The 20,777-nt window shown below is 37.6% G+C and overlaps 2 protein-coding genes across 2 annotated transcripts; both read left to right on the top strand.

Moving 5' to 3' along the window:
• The first annotated feature begins 3,216 nt into the window (after positions 1-3,216).
• Positions 3,217-9,865, top strand: adipor1a (adiponectin receptor 1a). The gene is made up of 8 exons (XM_085354036.1): positions 3,217-3,273; positions 5,098-5,313; positions 5,395-5,508; positions 5,975-6,146; positions 6,253-6,439; positions 7,748-7,935; positions 8,086-8,279; positions 8,497-9,865. The coding sequence occupies exons 2-8, from the start codon at positions 5,167-5,169 to the stop codon at positions 8,623-8,625; spliced, it is 1,131 nt and encodes a 376-aa protein (XP_085210162.1). The 5' UTR covers positions 3,217-3,273; positions 5,098-5,166; the 3' UTR covers positions 8,626-9,865.
• Positions 9,866-12,652: 2,787 nt separating this feature from the next.
• On the top strand, positions 12,653-16,351 carry rabif (RAB interacting factor). Its single transcript, XM_085354035.1, has 3 exons — positions 12,653-12,719; positions 13,084-13,326; positions 15,944-16,351. The coding sequence occupies exons 2-3, from the start codon at positions 13,189-13,191 to the stop codon at positions 16,190-16,192; spliced, it is 387 nt and encodes a 128-aa protein (XP_085210161.1). The 5' UTR covers positions 12,653-12,719; positions 13,084-13,188; the 3' UTR covers positions 16,193-16,351.
• The last annotated feature ends 4,426 nt before the right edge of the window (positions 16,352-20,777 follow it).

Raw genomic sequence — 20,777 nt, 5'->3', positions numbered from 1 at the left:
CATTTTAATATTTATAGGTTAAGCATTGATCTGAATGCCAGTGAATTACTATTAATGAAGCAGCCAGCTAAATTTAGGTCAATCCATTGATTAAACCTTGCAGGTTTCTTATCATTCCTTCACATCTGAAGCAATCGAACAAAATGAAACATGGAGGAAGAGATGACATGAGATCCTACAAAGAATCAGCTACCAAAATGTGCATAGTGTAGTCAGATGTAAAGTTGTATTAGAAATGAATCTGGGATGAATTGATAATGCCAGATTGGTATTGAACTACCTTAGGTACTTTAGATCCACACTAACATGTTTTTGTTTTAAAACACAATGGATGTGCGTCCTGCATCTATAACATGCAGAATTAAACAGGGTTAAAAAAATAATGCTTTATGGTGCCTTAAATGCAGTAATGTGGACATGATGTATAAATGTATTTAAAATAAGAAAATACACGTGTTAGCACGGCCTTAATGTAACATAGATGTGGTTATCTCTAGCTTAAAACAAACCAAATAATTAATCATTTTGAGAAATGTACCCCCAGACAGAGAAACTAAGTTTCTGCTGTTTGCTAGTTGGAAAACTAATATACTCATTTTCATTCTACCTGTATGAAGGAAAGGAGTCTACCGTCAAAATAATGTAAATTAGCAACACATCCTTTAATTGTGTGTTTGGGTTGTTGTTGTTTTTTTTTTTTATCATGATGCCTGAGATTAATGAAGTCACAGTTTTACTGAACTTGTGCTGCTTTATTTCAAGATCCCAGGTTTGACCTCTTTATCACATACTTATGCAGGCAAATTTGTCTCAGTGTTATACTTGTTACAACTGGCACAGCTACAGAAACATTTGACTTGAATTAACAGACTTAATCAGCTAGTTGAAACTAGACACTAACTCATCCATGTGGGATGGTGGCAAATTGAGCAGAGGCTTGAGGCTTGGCAGCTATTAGTGTGCCAAATTGTAATGTTTTGAACTTATCCGTGCCTTTACCTGCGTCTGAGAGAGCAGCTCACTAACCTTTCTGTTAGCAGCAGTAATAGTTTGACACTGAGGTAGACACAAACACTCCAAGCCCACCACTCTCAACCAAACAAACTTCAAATAATAGATATTTGAGAATCCGAGTCATGTAGAGCGAATTCAGCTACAGATACACACTGACTGGTCTCTCACAGTAATCTATTTATCTTAATTTATTGTGATTTGCACCACTGGACCTGTGAAAAGTCAGACTTGAAATTAAATAAAATATGGACCAGAGTTTGCAAAACGAATCAGGTGTCTAGTTTACAAAAAGAAAAACAGACCACAATCATGTTACCCTTTGTGTCTCTTTTTTTACTGTCTTTTTTATTTATCATTTACAGTAGTTTAAGTGGAGTTATTGTGTTATGTTGCTGTTTTAAAAAGAAATCTGTGAAAGTGTTTTCCCTGTGGAGATAAATAAAGATTATTGTTTGAGTATTGTTGAGTTTAATTAGCTTATATTGTGTGTTGTGACGGAATCTTTGTAATACAAATACTTCCTGAAGACATTCTGACATGTCAAGGTAGAAAAAAATTGATGTAAATGTACGCAATTATGGCCATATCGTTGCTTGAATTATTAATTTTCAAGATGCTGGCTCACTATCACACTCTCTGGTCGTCCTCGGACACAACTGATCATGTGCCTTTTGTGCCATTTACCTTTGAAAGAGCAAGGATGGCATACGATCATACAAAATATGACTGAGAAATAAGAAGAGGAGCTAACAAAATATTAATTATGAAGTTAAGTGTTTTGGTTTTACATTTAGAGTAAATGTGCTGATGCTAGAATTTTTATATAAACTTCACAAATACAGAAAACGGTGTGAGATGAAGTAACACACTACTTAGTCATTTATGATTAAAGACATCCTCATTAATGTGAGTGGAATGTTTTTGTTTTTCTTAGTTTTTTGGACACTTTAATATTTACAGGTTAAGCATTGATCTGAATACCAGTTACTATTAATTACTATTAACATTAATTATTATTAACATTGAAGGGAGAAACCCAATTTGATAAACTGTAAATAGAAAATTTTGCATTAATATTTGAGACATTACCCATAACAGCAGGTGTTTTATATCTGAGATGGTAAAAAAAAAAATATTACCATGTATATTCTTAGTGTTTCCAAAAAGCTGCACAAGTCTACTTTTAATCCCTCTGTCATAAAAGGCTGATGGGTTATTATCATCACCGCCTGGCAGGCGGCGTGGACACCCACATTTGTGGACATGATAACTGGTAAACGAGGCAACGTTAGGATTTTTAAATTGCTACTGTAGATGCAATAACTGAAAATTACAATTTTGGTTAATTGAAATAAAAATAGATACTGACCAATATTGTACACACAAATTATACAGAAATGTCCTTATATTTAGTGTTTGACACAACACTTCAAAAAGTGTTGTACAAACAATAATAAAATCCTTCCAAAGTGGAATAATTATAAAGAGTTAAATTATTGCTGAAACGAATAAATGGCTAAACTCAAAACAAAAGCTAATTAGAAGAAACGAAAGTGTAATAGTTATACACGATAGTAAATTAATTTTGATATCATTTAGATTTAAGATTATTTATTTGTAATTTTTAAAAAATGCAACAAAATCACGTTTGGTGACTGTCAACGGACGACGTGGGATAAAATTAGATTTTAAAAAAGACAAGTAGACAAGTATAAAAAATTGCAATAAAAGAGCTATATGCAACAACAGGAGCATATAAAAACATTTTCTTGACTGTTATGGCAGCAGACCGCATCAGGACATCGGGACTTATTTTGTGCAAAAATATCGACAAGTCGATGAACATCATTTACAGATATATTGGGTAAATGCCCAAGACATCTACAGAAATGTAAATCGCCAATGCAAAGATTCCAACACTACGCATTCGCCTATGTATCATATCAGTCCTACCAGTTATTGTGTAATGGGCTGGGGGTCTGCACTATTGTCTGTTTTACATTTGTAAACATTTACATTTAAAAACAATATTTTTACATTGTTTAAGTCATTTTGGAATTGCACTGACTAAAATTAATAATTTAAAAACCTTTTCTGACTTCATGAAGACGTCTGACTTGTTCTCGACATTCGAATGGATGCTTTTATTTTGGAAGGAGAACTGGATTCGGCTTACAAAAGAGATTTCAACTTCCGGAAAGAATTGTGTTTCTCGTCGGTAAATAATTCACCTTCCTGGTTTGAAGGCTACCCTGCCAGGTAACTTTTCTGCTTTAAATGAACTTGTCATAAAGAATCTTGGGACAGTAAAGCTTCTAGATAATACTTCAGACTGATGAATTCGTAAATACTTTTATTATTAAGTTAATTCTCTGAAAATTGTCCCCTCCTCAGCGACAGCTCGGCGCTAGCTTAAAGGAAACGTTAGCAACCTGATATTATAGCACCTCAGACCAGCTCATTATAAGCGTTGTCGGAGAAGGTTACAATTAATGCTTTACTCTTTAAAAAGTGTAAGAAAGCGTACTGATACTGAGAATTTGTATCAAATCCTCTGTATTTTGGTGTTGTTTACATTTTGTTGTCCCTGTTTCGTCTGACGCTGTGCTAACGTTAATCAACATCCGTCTGGGAGCCTGGGCTAAACAGTAAAATGGTTAAATGTGTTATGTATGCAGTCAGTATTAGGGTTACATAAATCGTTATCCTGTCTGAAATAAGAATTGCCGTCGTGCTGTACTTGTCCGGAGACGTACAGCTAAACAAGTTTAGCTACTTCTTTTGTTTCCTTGTTGTTATTTTTTTGGTCAGTAACACAGGGGTTTCATGCGAAGCTCACATTAATGTCCTTTGTTTTCTTAGAAGTACTAGACGTATTAATTTCTTCGTGAGTGCTAATTATTGAGCTGTTGAAGCCCTATGAAATGACAAGTAGATGGGTTTATGGCATAGATGAGTTATTGAGAACCTCTTAAGAGGTTTCATTTAGAGTGAAAGTAGGAAATCAGCAGCATTTATCTGTAATAAAGTGATTTTTTTCTAACCAGTTTTGTTAAGCGGGGCTCATTTCCTGAAGCACAGGACATTTTGTTTATCAGAAGTGCAGAAATAACCGTTAAACTTTAATCAAAAAACAAGGCATCACAGACAGATTGCGTTCATTGTTCACTTTGTTTTTCTACAAAGGCTTATTCTCAGTTAGGCATAAACCTGAAGCAAGGCAATGCAGACTATTTATACTAAATGTTTTATAGTAATATAATATAGCAGCTTACTAATAGTGACACAGTAACATGGAAAGAGAAACTTCACTTACAAATGAGGTCAATTGAAGCAAATTGGACTGATGGCTTTATTTTACTGCAGGCACAAAAAAAAGAAAAGTGTTTAACATCAGCGTCAGCGTTCATAGGATATACCCTTCATTTGATAAATGTAAACTTAACATGTTACATTCAAATCCTGCTTATTTAAATATGTAGGTTAAAGTCAGTCACCTCTTTTCTCCTTACTGGCAGGCTCTGCTTTTGTGTTCTCAGTTACTTAAAGCTGATTCCCTTTCAGACCAGGTTTTAGGTGACATCCCTGGTCTAGAGCTCCATATTAGTTGACATACTTGTCAGGTTCTAAATACAAAACACAACATATCCTGATTTTCTTTGTTTAGTTCTTTTAAATATTCCGAATTCAAGTCGTGGACAAAGCAGTTCATTTTTATTTCTTCCGGTTGTGCTCTGGGTGCTTCGAAATGAGTCTTTTATCCTGTACAACAGAGATATCAGCCAATAATACTGTTGGCCTCTTGCCTCCACAGTTATCATCTCATAATTAATTCTAGCTCATTTGCATTGTGAGGCATTTTTGTCTGTAGATAACGTAATATCAGTCTTATCATAGATATTCGTTATTTAATTGTGGTTGTTTTTACTTTTCTTTTATTAGTTTATTATTTTTGTTGCAGTCTTTAGTTGTGTAGTTTTAATCACTGAGTGTTTCGAGGACTGAAGAGAACTGGAGTCAGACTACATGAAGGTGTTGACATACTTAGATTGTAAAGCTGATTGCAATTCTGGTGCCCCCCAGGAGGAAATTCAAGTATACCATCTGAAGCAGAATACATCGACTGTGAGTGGATCATCAGGCAGTCTCCCTATGTCAGGCCGAAACGGGTCTGCCAGTGATGCAGACTGCCGGATCTCTGAGGACTGCCAGGTCCCAGATGTTGAGCTGATGGAGCTGGGGCCATTGCTGGAAGAGGGAGGGGCGCGGCAGGGAGTATCCAAAAGTGTCCATTCTGAGGTAGGACTGTTTCAGAATAAGCAACAAAGAAAGAAGCTGTTATTTCTCTGTAACTTCAGTAGTGTCATAACCTCTTTAAAGGGAGCCGCAATGCTTGCTGATGAGGAAGAGGAGGATGATGAGGTGGGTGAGGTTCTGACCTTACCGCTACAGGCTCACCATGCTATGGAGAAGATGGAGGAGTTTGTACATAAGGTAAAACAAAAAAACCAAAATTGTCTTTTAATGCTTAAACAGAACTCGTTGAGGGAAAAAGACTAATGAATTGGCTTATTAAGAATATGTCAGTGTTCTTAATAAATCACAAGAAACTGTGTTCATTAAGTAAGTAGTCCACACAAGAGCAATGATGAGCACTTCTTTTTTTGTACTGAAAAATGTCTTTCATATCTAGGTCACAGTTCTGTAACAACACATTTACAGAGTTTTTTGTTTTGGTTTTTTTTTTTATAATATTGGTCTGTTTAATTTTGCCTTCAAACTCTCAGACATGTTTCCATATTTGGTTTTTGGTTTTTTGTTTTTAATTCATACACAATCTTTAACATGCTGAATATAACTCCTGTATTGTTTTTCATTTTTCTGTGTGTTTTATTTGAAGACCCTCACAATAAACTCAGAATTTATGCCTCTCTGAGCAAAAGTTATTCTTGTTTCTCAGGTCTGGGAGGGGCGCTGGAGAGTAATCCCTTTTCATGTCCTGCCAGAGTGGCTGAAGGACAATGATTACCTCCTGCACGGACATCGACCACCCATGCCATCCTTCCGGGCCTGTTTCGGAAGCATCTTCAGAATTCACACTGAAACAGGAAACATCTGGACTCACCTGTTAGGTGAGCGTTACAAACTGATTAGCAGCAGATAAAAATTTTCATTATGGTCAAAAATATTTTCATCTGAGTCATTCTGCATATTTCCCGCCTGTTTTGTCTTTCTCAGGGCTGATCTTATTCCTATGTCTGGGCACATTAACCATGCTGCGGCCCAACATGTATTTTATGGCCCCACTGCAAGAGAAGGTTGTGTTTGGGATGTTCTTCCTGGGTGCTGTGCTTTGCCTCAGCTTCTCCTGGCTTTTTCATACGGTCTACTGCCACTCTGAGAAAGTGTCTCGCACATTCTCCAAGTAAGGCCTCACACTGTCAAATGGTGCTTTGCACATCATGAACGATTAATTTCTGTCAGACTAAATAAAATTTCATTTGTTTATGGAGGCTGTTAAAGTTCAGTCGCATCTTCAAATCACACATGCAACTCGTACTTGTCGCCTTGAGTGTTGTGTAATATTGATTAAATATTTATAACGCTATGCTAAATCCTCTATAGTTTTTGTTTAATCATCAAGTGACTTTAGTATTTATTTTAAAACATGTTTCTGTTTGGATGTTTAACTGATATATACACACACACACACACACACACACACACACACACACACACACACATATATATTACTGTAAGAACAGGGGGAGCTAGTTATTTGATGCCAACCCTTTTTGTCCATGTTCCAAGGGTCATTTAACAAGAACCTGACCCCAGAGTTTGTCAGTGCTTTTATTGATCTGTGGTTAAAGATGCAGAGTATTTATTGTGGCAGACTTGAAGCATCACTATACTTAATATACCCACAGCTCATGTTTACATGGCAGTTATCATATTTCAACAATATGTTTTGAATAGACCTGGAAACAAAGTTCTGTTGTTTTCCTTTTTCAGAAACATGAAAAAGTTTTTAGTTTTTGCTTCTTCTAGATTATGGGTGTTGCAGCTTAAGGCCTGGGGCCCAGAATCAGTCCGCAAAAGACCCCAATCTAGCCCACCTGATGGCTTTGAAAAATGTGAAGCACAGAATGCATTTTAGACTTTTAACTGTATTTTCACAGGTTTTACATCCTTTCCTACTGATAAAGACCTCCACTATATCCATTCATACTACACCAAAGTAACTAAGTAATAGATAAACAATTAAATGACAGAAAGTTCCTGTTTTTTCACTGTCTACTAACAAAATGTATGATTTTGTTTGAGGGTTTGTTTGGGGATTTTTTGTTTTTTGTTTTTTTACATTGGGTTCACCGTAAAAGGAAAAAAAGAGGACATTCTCTCAGTTAACAAAAATTATCTGTTTTATTATTGCAGGACAGTCTGCACAGTGAGCTAACAGAACTTTTTCTGTAATTTTACAGATTTATTTGTTACAATTTAAGACCAAAGCAGCATTTCGTTCTCATCTAGAAAAACTTAGAGGCATTTCTGAACTTGCACTTTTTTTTAATATTAAAATATTTCAAAACTTTCTAAACCGACAGAAAGAGGAGTGAAACTGGTGCGTTCCACTTAAGATCAAAGTGGGCTGTATGTGGTCGGCAGTGTAAAATGAGTTTGATATTTCTGTTGTAGGTCTTCTATACAAACACTCATTTTCTCTCCTCAGGCTTGACTACTCGGGGATCGCCCTCCTAATCATGGGCTCCTTCGTGCCCTGGCTGTACTACTCATTCTATTGTTCCCCTCAGCCTCGCCTTATCTACCTCACCATTGTATGTATCCTCGGCATTGCCGCCATCATTGTCGCCCAGTGGGACCGATTCTCTACACCTCGGCACAGACCTACAAGAGCAGGTGGGCGCCAGTAAAAGAACATACACACTGTTTACACTTGCAGCAGTTTGTTTTGGTTGCAGTTTTATCACACCTCCATTTATTCCTCTTCTGAGCAGTGGGGATATTTTCAGGAAACTAATAACACGTAACTGCAATCCATGTTTCTAGGCGTCTTCATGGGTCTCGGACTAAGTGGCATTGTTCCCACCATGCACTTCACCATTGAGGAGGGCTTTGTTAAGGCAACCACAGTCGGCCAGATGGGTTGGTTCTACCTGATGGGGGCCATGTATATCACTGGCGCTGGTCTGTACGCAGCCAGGATCCCTGAACGCTTTTTCCCTGGCAAGTGCGACATCTGGGTAAGTTTTTCCTCCCTCAAACATGCACGCAGTCAGTAGTGGTCTGAGCAAGTTCAAAGCTCAGTATTTACAGTCTATTGTAGGTTTAGAAGGGAGTGAGTGACTAAAGGAACAGTTATACTCAGCAGTAGCCTCTGGATGTATCTTTGGTAGTTTGTTTAAATACCAAGCAAATGATAATAAATGCTGCTAATATGCACATCTTTCTTTCTGTCAGTTCCATTCTCATCAGATTTTTCATGTTCTGGTCGTGGCAGCAGCGTTCATCCATTTCTATGGCGTTTCCAACCTGCAGGAGTTCCGATACGGCCTCGAGGGAGGATGCACAGATGACTCTCTGCTCTGAGAGGCTTGACTGTGACTTAAACTTTTCTCTATAGCCCCCTCTTTCTCTCTCTCACACACACACACAAACACAAAATGCTGCTGGAATTCAAAACAGTCACTTATTCCTCCTTCTATACTTCTGATGTTTTTTAACATCTTGTTTGGGTTTTTTGTGATCTTTCTGCTTTGGCTCCTTTTTGCTTCAATAAAGTAGCATTAACTAGCCAATGTACCATGGTGGAAACAGGCGCTACTTGTTAATAAAATTGTTATTAAGCTTAAAATCTGCATTTTCAGCTAAGATAAAGGTGGGATTTTAGCCCAAAAAAAGTCATGTATTCCTGAAACTGCAGCTTACTAGTACCCCAGCCACTTTGTCATTTATCACCAATTTGTGCTGTAGAAGAAGGCACATACTGTAAACCATTCCTTTCCTATTTTCCATGGAAGCTAGTAGATGAATGTGCTGTCCAGCAAGAGTTTGGTGTAGAGCAACTGAAGACAGCTTAGCTGGTTGGGAGCATCTAGTTTTCGGCATGGTTGTCAGCACTTGTTTTTTGTTTTTGTTTGTCTGTTTTGGTGTGTGTACCGGCACATATTCATTTATCTGTTACATAAGCCCACTCAGCAATAAACCACAAGTTTATCTGAAAGCCCAGTCAAAGCTTAAGTGTTACGTTCTTGTGTGGTTTTAGGGTGACTTTGAACCATATGCCTGGAGGAGGAAAACTGCCTCTTGGCTAACTCCAGCTCATCCACAGCTCATTTGTTCATGTGGAGACTCCCTGCTCAGCAAACGGATAAATAATTTTTGAATAAAGCTTAGAGCTTAGGCCCCATAAATAAGAGCTACGCACAGTAAGTGTCTGAATAACACATGGATTAAAGCTAATCAGATCCACACAGGGTTGGATGTTTCTTTTCTGCTTCTGTTGCGTCGTTTAAATCAAGAAAAATCCCAAATGGATCATTTTCAAATCATTTAATGGCACAGAAAAGCCCTAAGAGTTTGTAGCTGCTGTATAAAAATAAATCAGCTTAGTTCAGGTTAAACTAAGATGCTTGAAACATTGAGGTGACAAGAACTACCCAGTCATTATTTATCAGTCACCCAGCACTTCATGGATTAATTTCTAGAGTTAGTTCCTGGGCTACGCACAATGTACAGATATGGATTGGTTCAATTGCGTTTTTGTCAGAGGTTTTTCTTTTGTGCTAGATCTCAAATGAAATGAGAGGTATAAATATCAAATACACCTTAGCGTACATTATTAAATTAAAAAACTTAGAATCCATATGAGGAAACATGCTCTGTATAAAGTTTTAGTATTCCTGTGCCTTAGGCCAATGGAAATGTTTTTAAATAAAATGGCCTATCTTAAGAGTCAAGGGAGTATCAAGGATTTCCAGATGTTGATTTTTCTTGTTTTTCCTTGCCATATATATATATATATATATATATATATATATATATATATATATAAAAAATAACAATTTTTGTTTTTCTTCTTCTCCCAATCGAATCATTACTGGATTTGCATTACACTTACACTTCCATTGATAGGTTGTATGAACTTCAATTTAAGACTCCTTTTTCTAGATGAACTTATTCAAGCTTTATTACAAAGACTAAAACAATGTGTATTCTTGACTTTGTGTAATGTCCTGTGTAGAAAGTGATAAATCATACATTTCACAGAAATGTAAACCTAAATATTTATTAATGGTAATCTTGGAAAATTATTGTAATAAATTCTTTTCCACACGTGAAAATGTGGTGTCCAGTTTTCTCCAGTGTACATTTTAAAGGTTCAGGGACTACAAGCAGCTGATTACATTAACATACATTCAGCAGGTTCAGCATCAGTCACAGGAATGTATGACTTGAAAATTCAAATGACACATCACCAGTTTAAAAAATGAAGACAAACGCATTCATGGTCTACTTCTTCTCAGTTATGTCGAGAATATAATCTGTACCATGTTTCAGTGCTTTCCTTTGTGGTTTGATGTTTGTTCAAACATAATTTGATTGTATCATGTCGTCAGTGGTACAAATTAAATGTAAACTGCTGTGTTAGCAAAACTGCACTCCTGAACACACTTAATATTTTTAATTCACAAATGAAGCCTCAAACTTACTGAAGGTGATAAATGTTTAGCTATAAAGTATATGCAGTTTGACATGTTTTGTTTTTTGGGGGGGGGGGTGCGGGTGCAATATTGTACTACGCAGGAGCCTAAAATATTAGTTCTTTTTCTCAGGTCAGCTGCATGTCAGCAGGGATACTTAGTAGACGTAATTTGTTTACTTTATAGTACTCCTACAAATATTTTATATGTAACCCTCTTTTTTATTTTATCCATCATTTGCTAGCTATAATTATACTGCAGCACTGACTCAAAGAAAAATACACCTGTAATAACAGAATATTATTTTTGTGTTCTGATTGTATTTTTTAAACCCTGTGGCTTGACTAGTTCAGTTTCTTTTTACAATGTTAACATTTCATGACAATTTTAAACTGCATTTCAAAACACAAGTCAAAACTCCATTGGGATTCCTAAGGTAAATTTGAGAGCCAAAGGATTTTATCCTCATCTGATCTTATAAAATTTATTTCATAAGGATTGTCATTTGATTCAGCATATATGAGTGCATCTTATCCCCTAGTTTTTCTTTTAAAGTTATAGTACTAAGTACTACATAAGATCTACAAAAGTACTACATGAGATGGTAATAATGTGGTAACAAAAAGCATTCATGTTAAGGAGCAGCATGAAACTGCATGTACATCATCGTGACTTAGCTAAAAATAGGCAATATTGCAAAGAGAATTCGAATCATTTGAAGATATTGATCATTAGCTGTGATATTATACACCAGAGAAATGATTGCAGAAAGAGAAGGTGGAGGTGGTTGAAGTCAGTGTCTATTGAGGTTCAGTGTTAAGGTATTCGTAAAGTAGCTCCATCTCAGTCTGTTTGTCCTACCACAGGGCAACACACATGGTGAGAGGGATTTCAGGCAATTGAATTATTTATACAGGAAATTACCTCTGACGGCTCACTTGCAAGATCGCGGCCCACACATTGGAAACAAGGTTATTATAGTTAACTAAAATAAAAACTAAGTGAAATGATTTGGGGAACTTTTGGGGAAAACTAACTTGGGCAAGCAGATACTTGTTAATTTGTTATGATAACTGATGAGGCTTTATTATAATACCTGTACTGATTTTCCTAATATTCAATACTCAAGTAGGCTCTGGTATACATATGAAGGAGTATCATTTTGAAAATAAAGTCAAAATGTGGAGATTACAGTTTTTGTTTTAAGACAAACTGCCACGGCTGTTATACCCTCTACAAAATGCCTTGTGTAGATGGGATAGTGAAATCTTACTTCGGATTCGGTTTTAGTTACAAGGAAATTGTGGCGGTAAGTATAAAGAAACTGAAGAGAGAAAGCAGAAAGCTGCATCTGGTGGCCGGATTTATAGAAAATGAAATGGCTGGCAATGGTCAGATGCAAGGATAGCCATAATCCACCCGCTTTGGACTCGATGATCACGTCCTGTATGTTGTAACACAGGACACGATAAGACAACTGATCATTTTGTTTCACTAACTCATCTACACGTTTTGTAGAGGGCATAGGAGCCGTGGCAGCTGTTTGGCTTAAAATGACAAATGGAATCTCTACAGTTCGTGTTTGTTTGTTTGCTATTTCGAGTTTAATCTCAAAATCTTGACTTTAATATTTAAAATGGACACTATTTTTTAATGTGGTCCTAATACTTCTTCGTACGGAAAGTAACCTAAACTAAGCTGATTTTGTTTGTTTGTTTGTTTGTTTGTTTGTTTGTTTGTTTGTTTGTTTGTTTGGTTGGTTGGTTGGTTGGTTGGTTGGTTGGTTGGTTGGTTGGTTAGGTAAACAGTGAAGAAAAAAACAACATAAAATAAAATCTAACTGGGAACCAAGTCACAGCTCCGTGTTTCAACACGGGAGCATTTACTGGTTGGCACACAGAGACCCAGATTGTTTGCCTAGCTTGGGCTAGCTTGCTTGTCTCATGCAGTTTTGTTCAGAGCATCTTCTGCAGCATATAGGTACGCGTTATTTGACTTAATTTAAAATGCATGTGTCTAAAACATATGTCTCTGCTCTGTAGCTTTATGTCTGTCAGTGTCAGATCCGGAGTTAGCGCACATGAAGATACAGGTCATCCCGTTGGACTGCATTAGGTTAAAATTATCTTTTTAAATGTATTTTTTAAGCTGTGGTTTAGGAATATGTGTGACCTGTATTTGGAACGTAAAGAAAAATGAATTAGGATTAGGGACTTCCGCACGCTCGTAATTCCGGTGCACCCTTTCTGTTCGTTCCCTCCCTTTATTCTTTTTTTTTTTTTTTTTTTTTTTTTTTTTGTTTAAGATCGCACTTTAGTTAACATCATCTCCTTAACCGTTACAGTTAACGGAGATCTCTTGGACCAGCCTGGTTTTCTTGGTGGAAGTCTCCCCTGAGCCTCTTTGTGCTCGTTCGTCCGAGTAAACCTGCTCTTCTTTGGGGATCGACATGGATCAGGAATCGAAAGAAAGCACGGACCGATCCAGCCTGGTTTCTGATGACGGCAAAAACAGCAAGTCTGTGCTGTGTCAACGCTGCGGGTCCAAGGTGCTCTGCCCCGGTACGGCCGTGTTAGCGGAGAAGGAGGTATGGCGCATGCATTCAGTCTCTTTTGACATTGATCGTTTTAATATCAGTGAGTTCCTGTGTGCTTCAAAGGATAATAACGCCAAACCAAAGTGCTGCTGAAACAAACCAATCAGAGGCAGATATGCACTCACTGGTCATTTTATTAGGTACAACTTGCTAGGACCAGGTTCGACCAGTTTTTGTCTTTAGGACTGCATTAATTCTTTGTGGCAGAGATTCAACAAGGTGGAAAAATTCCTCATGAGATTTGGGTCCATATTGACATGAAAACATCACACAGTTGCTGCAGATTTGTTGGCTGCAGATCCATGATGTGACTCCTGTTCCACCACATCCCAAAGGTGCTTTTTGGGAGATCCAATGACAGTGGAGATGATTTGAGTACAGCAAATTCATTTTTATGTTTAAGAAATCAGTTTGAGTTCATTTGAGCTGTTACATTGAGTGTTATCCTGCTGTAAGCCACAATCAGAAGATCGGTAGGTGTTGTGCGTTCAGATTCTCTTCTGCATTCTTATGCTCAGTTTAAACTTCAGCAGGTTGTCTGCTGCCAGGTACATGTGATTGGTTGATTAGCTATTTGTATTAATGAGCGATTGAACAGATGTACCTAATAAAAAATGACCAATGATTGTAAACACCAAAGTCATTACGGTACTGTAGTTCTTGCTAATTTTAGACCTGTTTCCAAGCTTCCGTTTCTGTCAAAATTTTTAGAAAGGATTGTATTTGAGCAGCTACAAACCTTTCTAAATAGTCATAATATTTTTGAGAAGTTCCAGTCGGGCTTCAAAACCCACCACAGCACAGAAACTGCCCTCCTAAAAATACTTAATGATATTTTATTAATCACTGACTCAGGAGACCCAGCTGTGCTCCTGCTCCTAGACTTAACTGCAGCCTTTGATACTGTTGACCACATCATTCTGAACTCCCGTTTGGAGCAATGTGGTATCAAAGGTATCCCCTTGGAATGGTTTAGGTCGTACCTCTCCGAGAGGACTTTTTCCGTGAGCCTTGATGATTTTATTTCTTCTCCAGCTCCTTTTACTTGTGGTGTCCCGCAGGGTTCCGTATTAGGCCCAATTCTTTTTTTCAATCTACATGTTGCCCATAGGCCTAATCTTTAGGAAGCATAACATTTGCTTTCACTCATATGCCGACGACACCCAGATTTATCTTCGGTTTAATAGAAACACCTCCACGCCCATGGAATCGCTAGTCAAATGTCTTGACGAAGTTAAAACCTGGATAGCCTCAAATTTTCTTACCTTCAATGAGGATAAAACTGAGGTAATTATTTTTGGACCGAGCTGTTATTTCAATGCCCCAGATCTGGACTTATGCAACCTAACATGTGCTGTTAAAACGCATGTAAAAACCCTGGGGGTTTTCTTGGATAGCAAACTTACATTTGAGAAACAAATTAATTCAGTTGTCCAGCGGTCCTTTTTTAAATTAAGGCTCCTATCCAAAGTGAGATCTTTTTTTTATCTTTTAGAAATTTGGAACGAGCAATTCATGCGTTTGTTTTATCTCAACTGGATTACTGCAATTCACTATATGTGGGTGTCAGTCAGTCCAGCTTGGCCCGGCTCCAACTTGTACAGAATGCTGCAGCTTGCCTTTTGACTCGTGTGAAGAAACACCAACATATTACTCCGGTGCTTGCTTCCCTTCATTGGCTTCCAGTGCGTTTTAGAATTAAATTCAAAATCTTACTTTTGACTTATAAAGTGCTAATTGGCCAGGCACCAGACTATTTGTCTGACCTATTGCAGCTTTATACGCCCTCTAGAGCCCTTCGATCAAGCGATCACCTGCTCCTTACCTTACATAAGTCTAGGATGGTTCATAGAGGAGATCGGGTATTTGCGGTTGTGGCACCGAAAATATGGAATGATCTACCTCTCCACATTATAAAGGCCCCAACTGTTACTTTTTAAATCGCATCTTAAAACATATTTTTTTACTCTGACTTTCGAAACTGCATGAGAGTTACCAATTCTTTTATCTTAATTTTCCTTTAATTTTCTTACCTGTCGTTGTTGTCAATGTCATTGTTTACCTGTTACTCTGTACAGCACTTTGGTCAGCTCCCTGTTGTTATTAAACGTGCTTTATAAATAAATAAATTAATGAAATTACTGATTCTTCAGGGTGCTTTTCAGTAAATATACTGCAGGTGCTGCTACTGAATTAAGAAAGGAAACAGATGTATTCTTTAGGCCTTAGTTACTAAAGACAGACTTGGCTCTGCAGATGTGTGAGCAAAAGGCACATGGATATTTAGGATATGCTGACTCTTTGAAGAGCAGAATACAACTGCAGGTGCTGGAGGTTTTTATTAAAAAATTTTCATACTCTGCTAATTCTATGCAAAGAAAAACATCCTATTTACGCTGAAATGCAAAGTAGAAAATCAGGGATTTAACTCTGTTTCTTCAAGATGAGCTGTATTTGTGCTCAACAGATGAGAGAAACTTAAATCTGAGCTGGAGGCTGACACAAACCCCTTCATGCTTACCCTGTTTCACTCCTAATTTTGTGCTGTTTCACAAGTTTTTTTTGTTTTGTTTTTTAAATCATCTGTTCCTGTGTTTTCTGCCACCAGCTGTTCCTGCCATCCATGCGGAAAAAGAGTGGCCTCAGCAGCACAGAGGCCTCAGTGGACGGTGACACACTGACTGCCCACTGGTTCGTGGATGACATGTACACTTTTGAGAATGTAGGCTTCACTAACGACGTGGGGAGGATCAAGTACCTCATCTGTGCAGACTGCGAGATTGGACCAATCGGCTGGCACTGTTTGGATGACAAGAAAAGTTTCTACATTGCTTTGGACAGGGTGAACCACGCATAGTTTGAGTGCATATGTAAGTGAGTGCACGAGAACTTGAAAATCATGTGTTGGCAGGCAGAGCATCGGTTCATGGATTTACTCCCAGAGGTGACCCCAACTTCATCCACCACACATGCTTACAGATACTGGTGTGTATGTCTTTAACGGTGACAGGACTGTGTTGTGTTCATTCTCATGTTTCATGTTGACAAGTTTCACCATCTTGTTCTAATAAAAAAGGTTTTTAGGAAATTGATGTTGAATGCAGTCTTTTGCAGCTTCCTCCTGAAAGAAAATTTGGTTTCATCCTTTATTTTAGCATATTCTTTTATAATCAGTTAAAAGATGCCAGTTGAACACTGAAACATTATGGAGCACAAAAATGCAGGTAATCACTCAGTTTATCCTATGACAGTCCTGGGAAAAGTACACTGATGATTCAGTAGCTTGTAGAAGCACCTTTAGCAGCAACAACTTTAAGGAATCTTTTTCGGTCTGACTTTGTCAGTGTCTCACATCGAGGAATTTTGTCCCAATCTTCTTTATAGTGTTAATTCAGTTCATTGTGGTTTACAGGCATTCATTCATGCACAGCTCTCACAGTTCCCATCACAGCATTTAATCAGGTTGAGTTCTGGACTGACTGGACAATCGCAATACCTTGATTCTTTTCTTTTCTTTTTCAGCCATTCTGCTGTAAATTTGCTGTTGTGCTATTGCTCATTGTCGTGTTGCCCCAGTGTCGGCCAAGCTTGAGAATACTTTGGTATACAAAGGAGTTCATGGTCGACTACAAGATGCCTGAGTCCTGTGGTTACAAATCAAGCCCAAATCATGATCCTTCCACCACCATGTCTAACAGTTGATATGAGCTACTTGTGCTGATAGGCTGTGCTTTTGTTTTCTCCAGATGTGGTGCTGGTCATTATGGTCAAATATCTCCACTTTGGTCTTGTCTGTCTAAAGGACATTGTTCACAAATTCTTATGATTTGCTCAGATGAAACTTTGCGAACCTAAGCTGTGCTGCCATGTTTTTGTAGAGAGAATAGGCTCTCACATGGAAGGCCTTTCAAACAAGCCACACTTGCTCAGGCTTTTTCTAATTGTACTATCATGAACCTTAACATTTAACATGATAACTGAGGCCTGTAATGTCTGAGATGTAGCTTTTGGAATTTTAGTTTCTCAGTCTTGACTGAATGCTCCAGAATAGCAAACTGCCAAAACTTCTGCTTTTAAATAAGTGCACACACATTTATTTGGCAGCACCTGACAAATATTTACTCTCTTAATACATCTGGAAACTGTAAGAGTGTACTTTGCTTTTCATAAGTCAACACAAAGTGCTGCAAATACATTTTTTCCATCACATGACTGCATGTAGGTTTTAGTGTATTTCACAGTTTTGGACTTCTGGTCCCAAAAACAAGTAAAACTGGAAATGCTAAGTTACTTGCCATCTGAAATTCAGTTTTGTACATTATTCATTTAAATCCACAAACGAGGTGTTAATATGTGAGCAAGTCTGCATTATCGATATGGTGTTGGAAGCATTTATTACATTTGCATCCAGTCTGATCCTCCTTGCAAAGCAAAGTTTTAAGTTGTAGATTTTATAGTTCTGAATATAATTTTGTTCAACCCAACTGTCTCCAGTTTCTCTGTAATAATTTATGTTCTGTGGTTCACGCTATGAGAGGTCTACTGTTCATCACTAAGGGTCCTGATTTTATAGCTGCCAGCACATTTTCTTTGTGATGTGGTTCCAGATGCTCACACCTAGTAAGATGAGTCCCACCATGTGAGTTTCAGGGGTGGTATTAGTTGAAATAGCTTGTGTGGTGGATGTGGGTTTGTGAAGAATGAAAAGATTTGTGTTCTGAAGACTACCGCTGTATAAATTATGTATTACTATGTCATTATGAGTTCAAAGGTACCAGAATGACGTAAAGTTCTTCACTTGCTTGGGACAGAAGGGAAGAAAATATCCAGTGCTAACAGCAGTTTTTATTAAGAGTGAGCATACATTAAAAAACACCTGCCAGTTTACCGTCCAACAGGAAGTTTAGGCGAAACAGAAAACAGGGACATTCAAATCAGCTCTATACAGTGCTGAGAAAAACAGTATTTGCCTGCTTCCTGAGTTCTTATTCTTTTTTGCGTATTTGTCACACATGTTTCAGATCATCAAACAAATTTTAATATGAGAGAAAAATAACCGAAATAAAGGCAAAGTCCAGTTTTTAAAATATTTTATTCATTAAGGGGGAAAAGCTATTCAAACATGCCTGGTCCTGTGTGGAAAAGGAACTGCCCCTCTTGTTAAATCATGAATTAACAGTTAATAACCACAATTTTTAGAAAACAGTTCATTTTCACTAGCCTCACCCATGCCTGACTACTCCCTGAAATCGCTTAAATAGAACCTGTCTGACAGAGTGAAGTAGGCTAAATTATCTCAAACAGCAACGAATCATTCCACGATCTAAAGAAGCAACTGAGAAACTAAGTCAGTGACATCTCAGTCTGGAAAGGGTTATAAAGCAATTTCCTAAGGCTTTGGAACTCCAGTGAACTACAATGAAAGCCATTATCCACAAACAGAAGAAAACTTGGGACACTGTTGAACCTTTCCAGGGGTGACCGGCCTACCAAAATTACTCCAAGAGCGCATTAATGACTTCTCCAGGAAGTCACAAGAGAACCCAGAACAACATTTAAAGAACCGCAGGCTTCACTTCCCTCAGCTTTGGTCAGAGTTCATGATTCAACAATAAGAAAGAGACTGGTCAAAAATGGCATCCTCCATTTTTTTTTTTTTTTTTCCTTTTTCAAACACTGCTGAAAATAAACAGGACAAAGTCTTGTCTCATATTTGCCAAAATACCAAGACTTTTGGGATAATATTCTGTGGACTGATGGTTTGAGTCCTGTTACATCTGGTGTAAAACTAACATAGCATTTCATAACAACAGTCAAACATGGTGGTGGTACCGTGACTTAACGGCCTGTTTAAGATCATGACAAAGCATTTCAATCGGCTTCAAGACCTCTTTAACTACCCCAAAACCTTTTTTTGGGGGGGGTAGTCAAAGAGGTCCAATTCAGAGGTGGACTCGCTGGTGTGTTTCGGATGATTGTCCTGTTGAGTAACTTGAGTTAGTTCGAGTTTCAGGGCTTGACATTCTCCTTTGGGTATAGAGCTTAACCCTTTTGACTGCCTCACCAAGAAAAATACAATGAAAAAATTATTTGTTCATATTTTCTATTCCTTTAGGTCAGGGTTGTCAAACTCAAATACACAGTGGGCCAAAATTCAAATCTGGAACAAAGTCGCAGGCTAACATTAATATTTATTGAAAAAAAAAATCTTCCTCCAGATATGAGAATGAATCTCTTCTGATGGACTCGAACACGTTTTGCTGAAAAACTGAATATGGAACAAGCAAAGCTTAATACTAAACAATATATATATTAGCTGTATAATACCAGTAGGCCAGCTCTAATAGTCATTTGGTATGGCTTCGCGGGCCAAATGTAATTAGGCTGCGGGCCAAAGTTTGACACCTATGCTTTAGGTCAATAATGATCACAAAAATACAATGAAAAAATTATTTGTTCATATTTTTTTAATCCTGGAAAACCTTCCAATGTGGCTGAAAAGAAGAGTGAGACAAAATGAAAGATTATTGCCAAACCCAATTATTGGGTTTAGAGAGCAATTACTTTTCCACATAGTCCCCCAAGTTAAGATAGCCTTTCTCTCTTAATAAATGAAACAATCATTTAAAAACTACATTTTGTATTTACACAGGTTATCTTTGACTATCACTAAGATTTGTTTTTGTTGATCTGAAGCATGCAAGTGTGACAAATATGCCAAAAACTGAAGAAAAAAAAAACTTTGTTGTTATTGTTTTTTGGGTGGTGGTGGTCAGTTTTTGGCACAAAGAGTAGCCTTTCAGAGCCAAAGGCTACTCTTTGTGAAGTTAGATGTTTAAAGCAATTGTAGCACACCCAACAAGCTATCGATAGCATAAAAATAATATATCGTATAATTATTATTGTTATTATAAATTTGGCGTCAAACAAATGAAAATGTTTATTTTAAAAACACAAACGGCTGAACTATCAACATATGACTCCTCTCTGCCAATCAACGAGCTTCTCTAGACCATTTAAAAACAAAGTGCCGGTCAGCGCGCAAAGATCTTCAAGGTGAGTTCGATTAGTAAGCACCGGGTAATGTCTGCTAGTCTTTCGCCTTAGCCGGGCGGAGTGAGGCTTCTATCTTTATTTGAGAAGGGGAGAACAGGAGCATTGTCTCACCACAGGGTGAGATAACCAAACGCACCAAACAAGGGAGCAATCATCTGTGAGGAAACCACTGAGCCAATAAGCTATATAGTCCTAAACTGTTCGCTACTAAAGTATTAACTACAGTGTATTTTTAAAAACGCTGTGAAAACTGAAATAAAGTTACTCCATCTTACCACAGATTTGCAGCCATGTAAGTCCTTTGTGTTACGAAAGCACACCTTAAATTGGTGTAATAAAATGTCAGTTTAGACACAGTCCGTTTTTTACTTCTATCTCGGTAGCAA

This window comes from Diplotaxodon limnothrissa, linkage group LG5 (genome assembly GCF_057381915.1).
Source record: "Diplotaxodon limnothrissa isolate DT_005_m linkage group LG5, D_limnothrissa_male_GT1.1, whole genome shotgun sequence".
Classification (NCBI taxonomy): domain Eukaryota; kingdom Metazoa; phylum Chordata; class Actinopteri; order Cichliformes; family Cichlidae; genus Diplotaxodon; species Diplotaxodon limnothrissa.
This window is presented reverse-complemented; position numbering and strand designations above follow the sequence as displayed.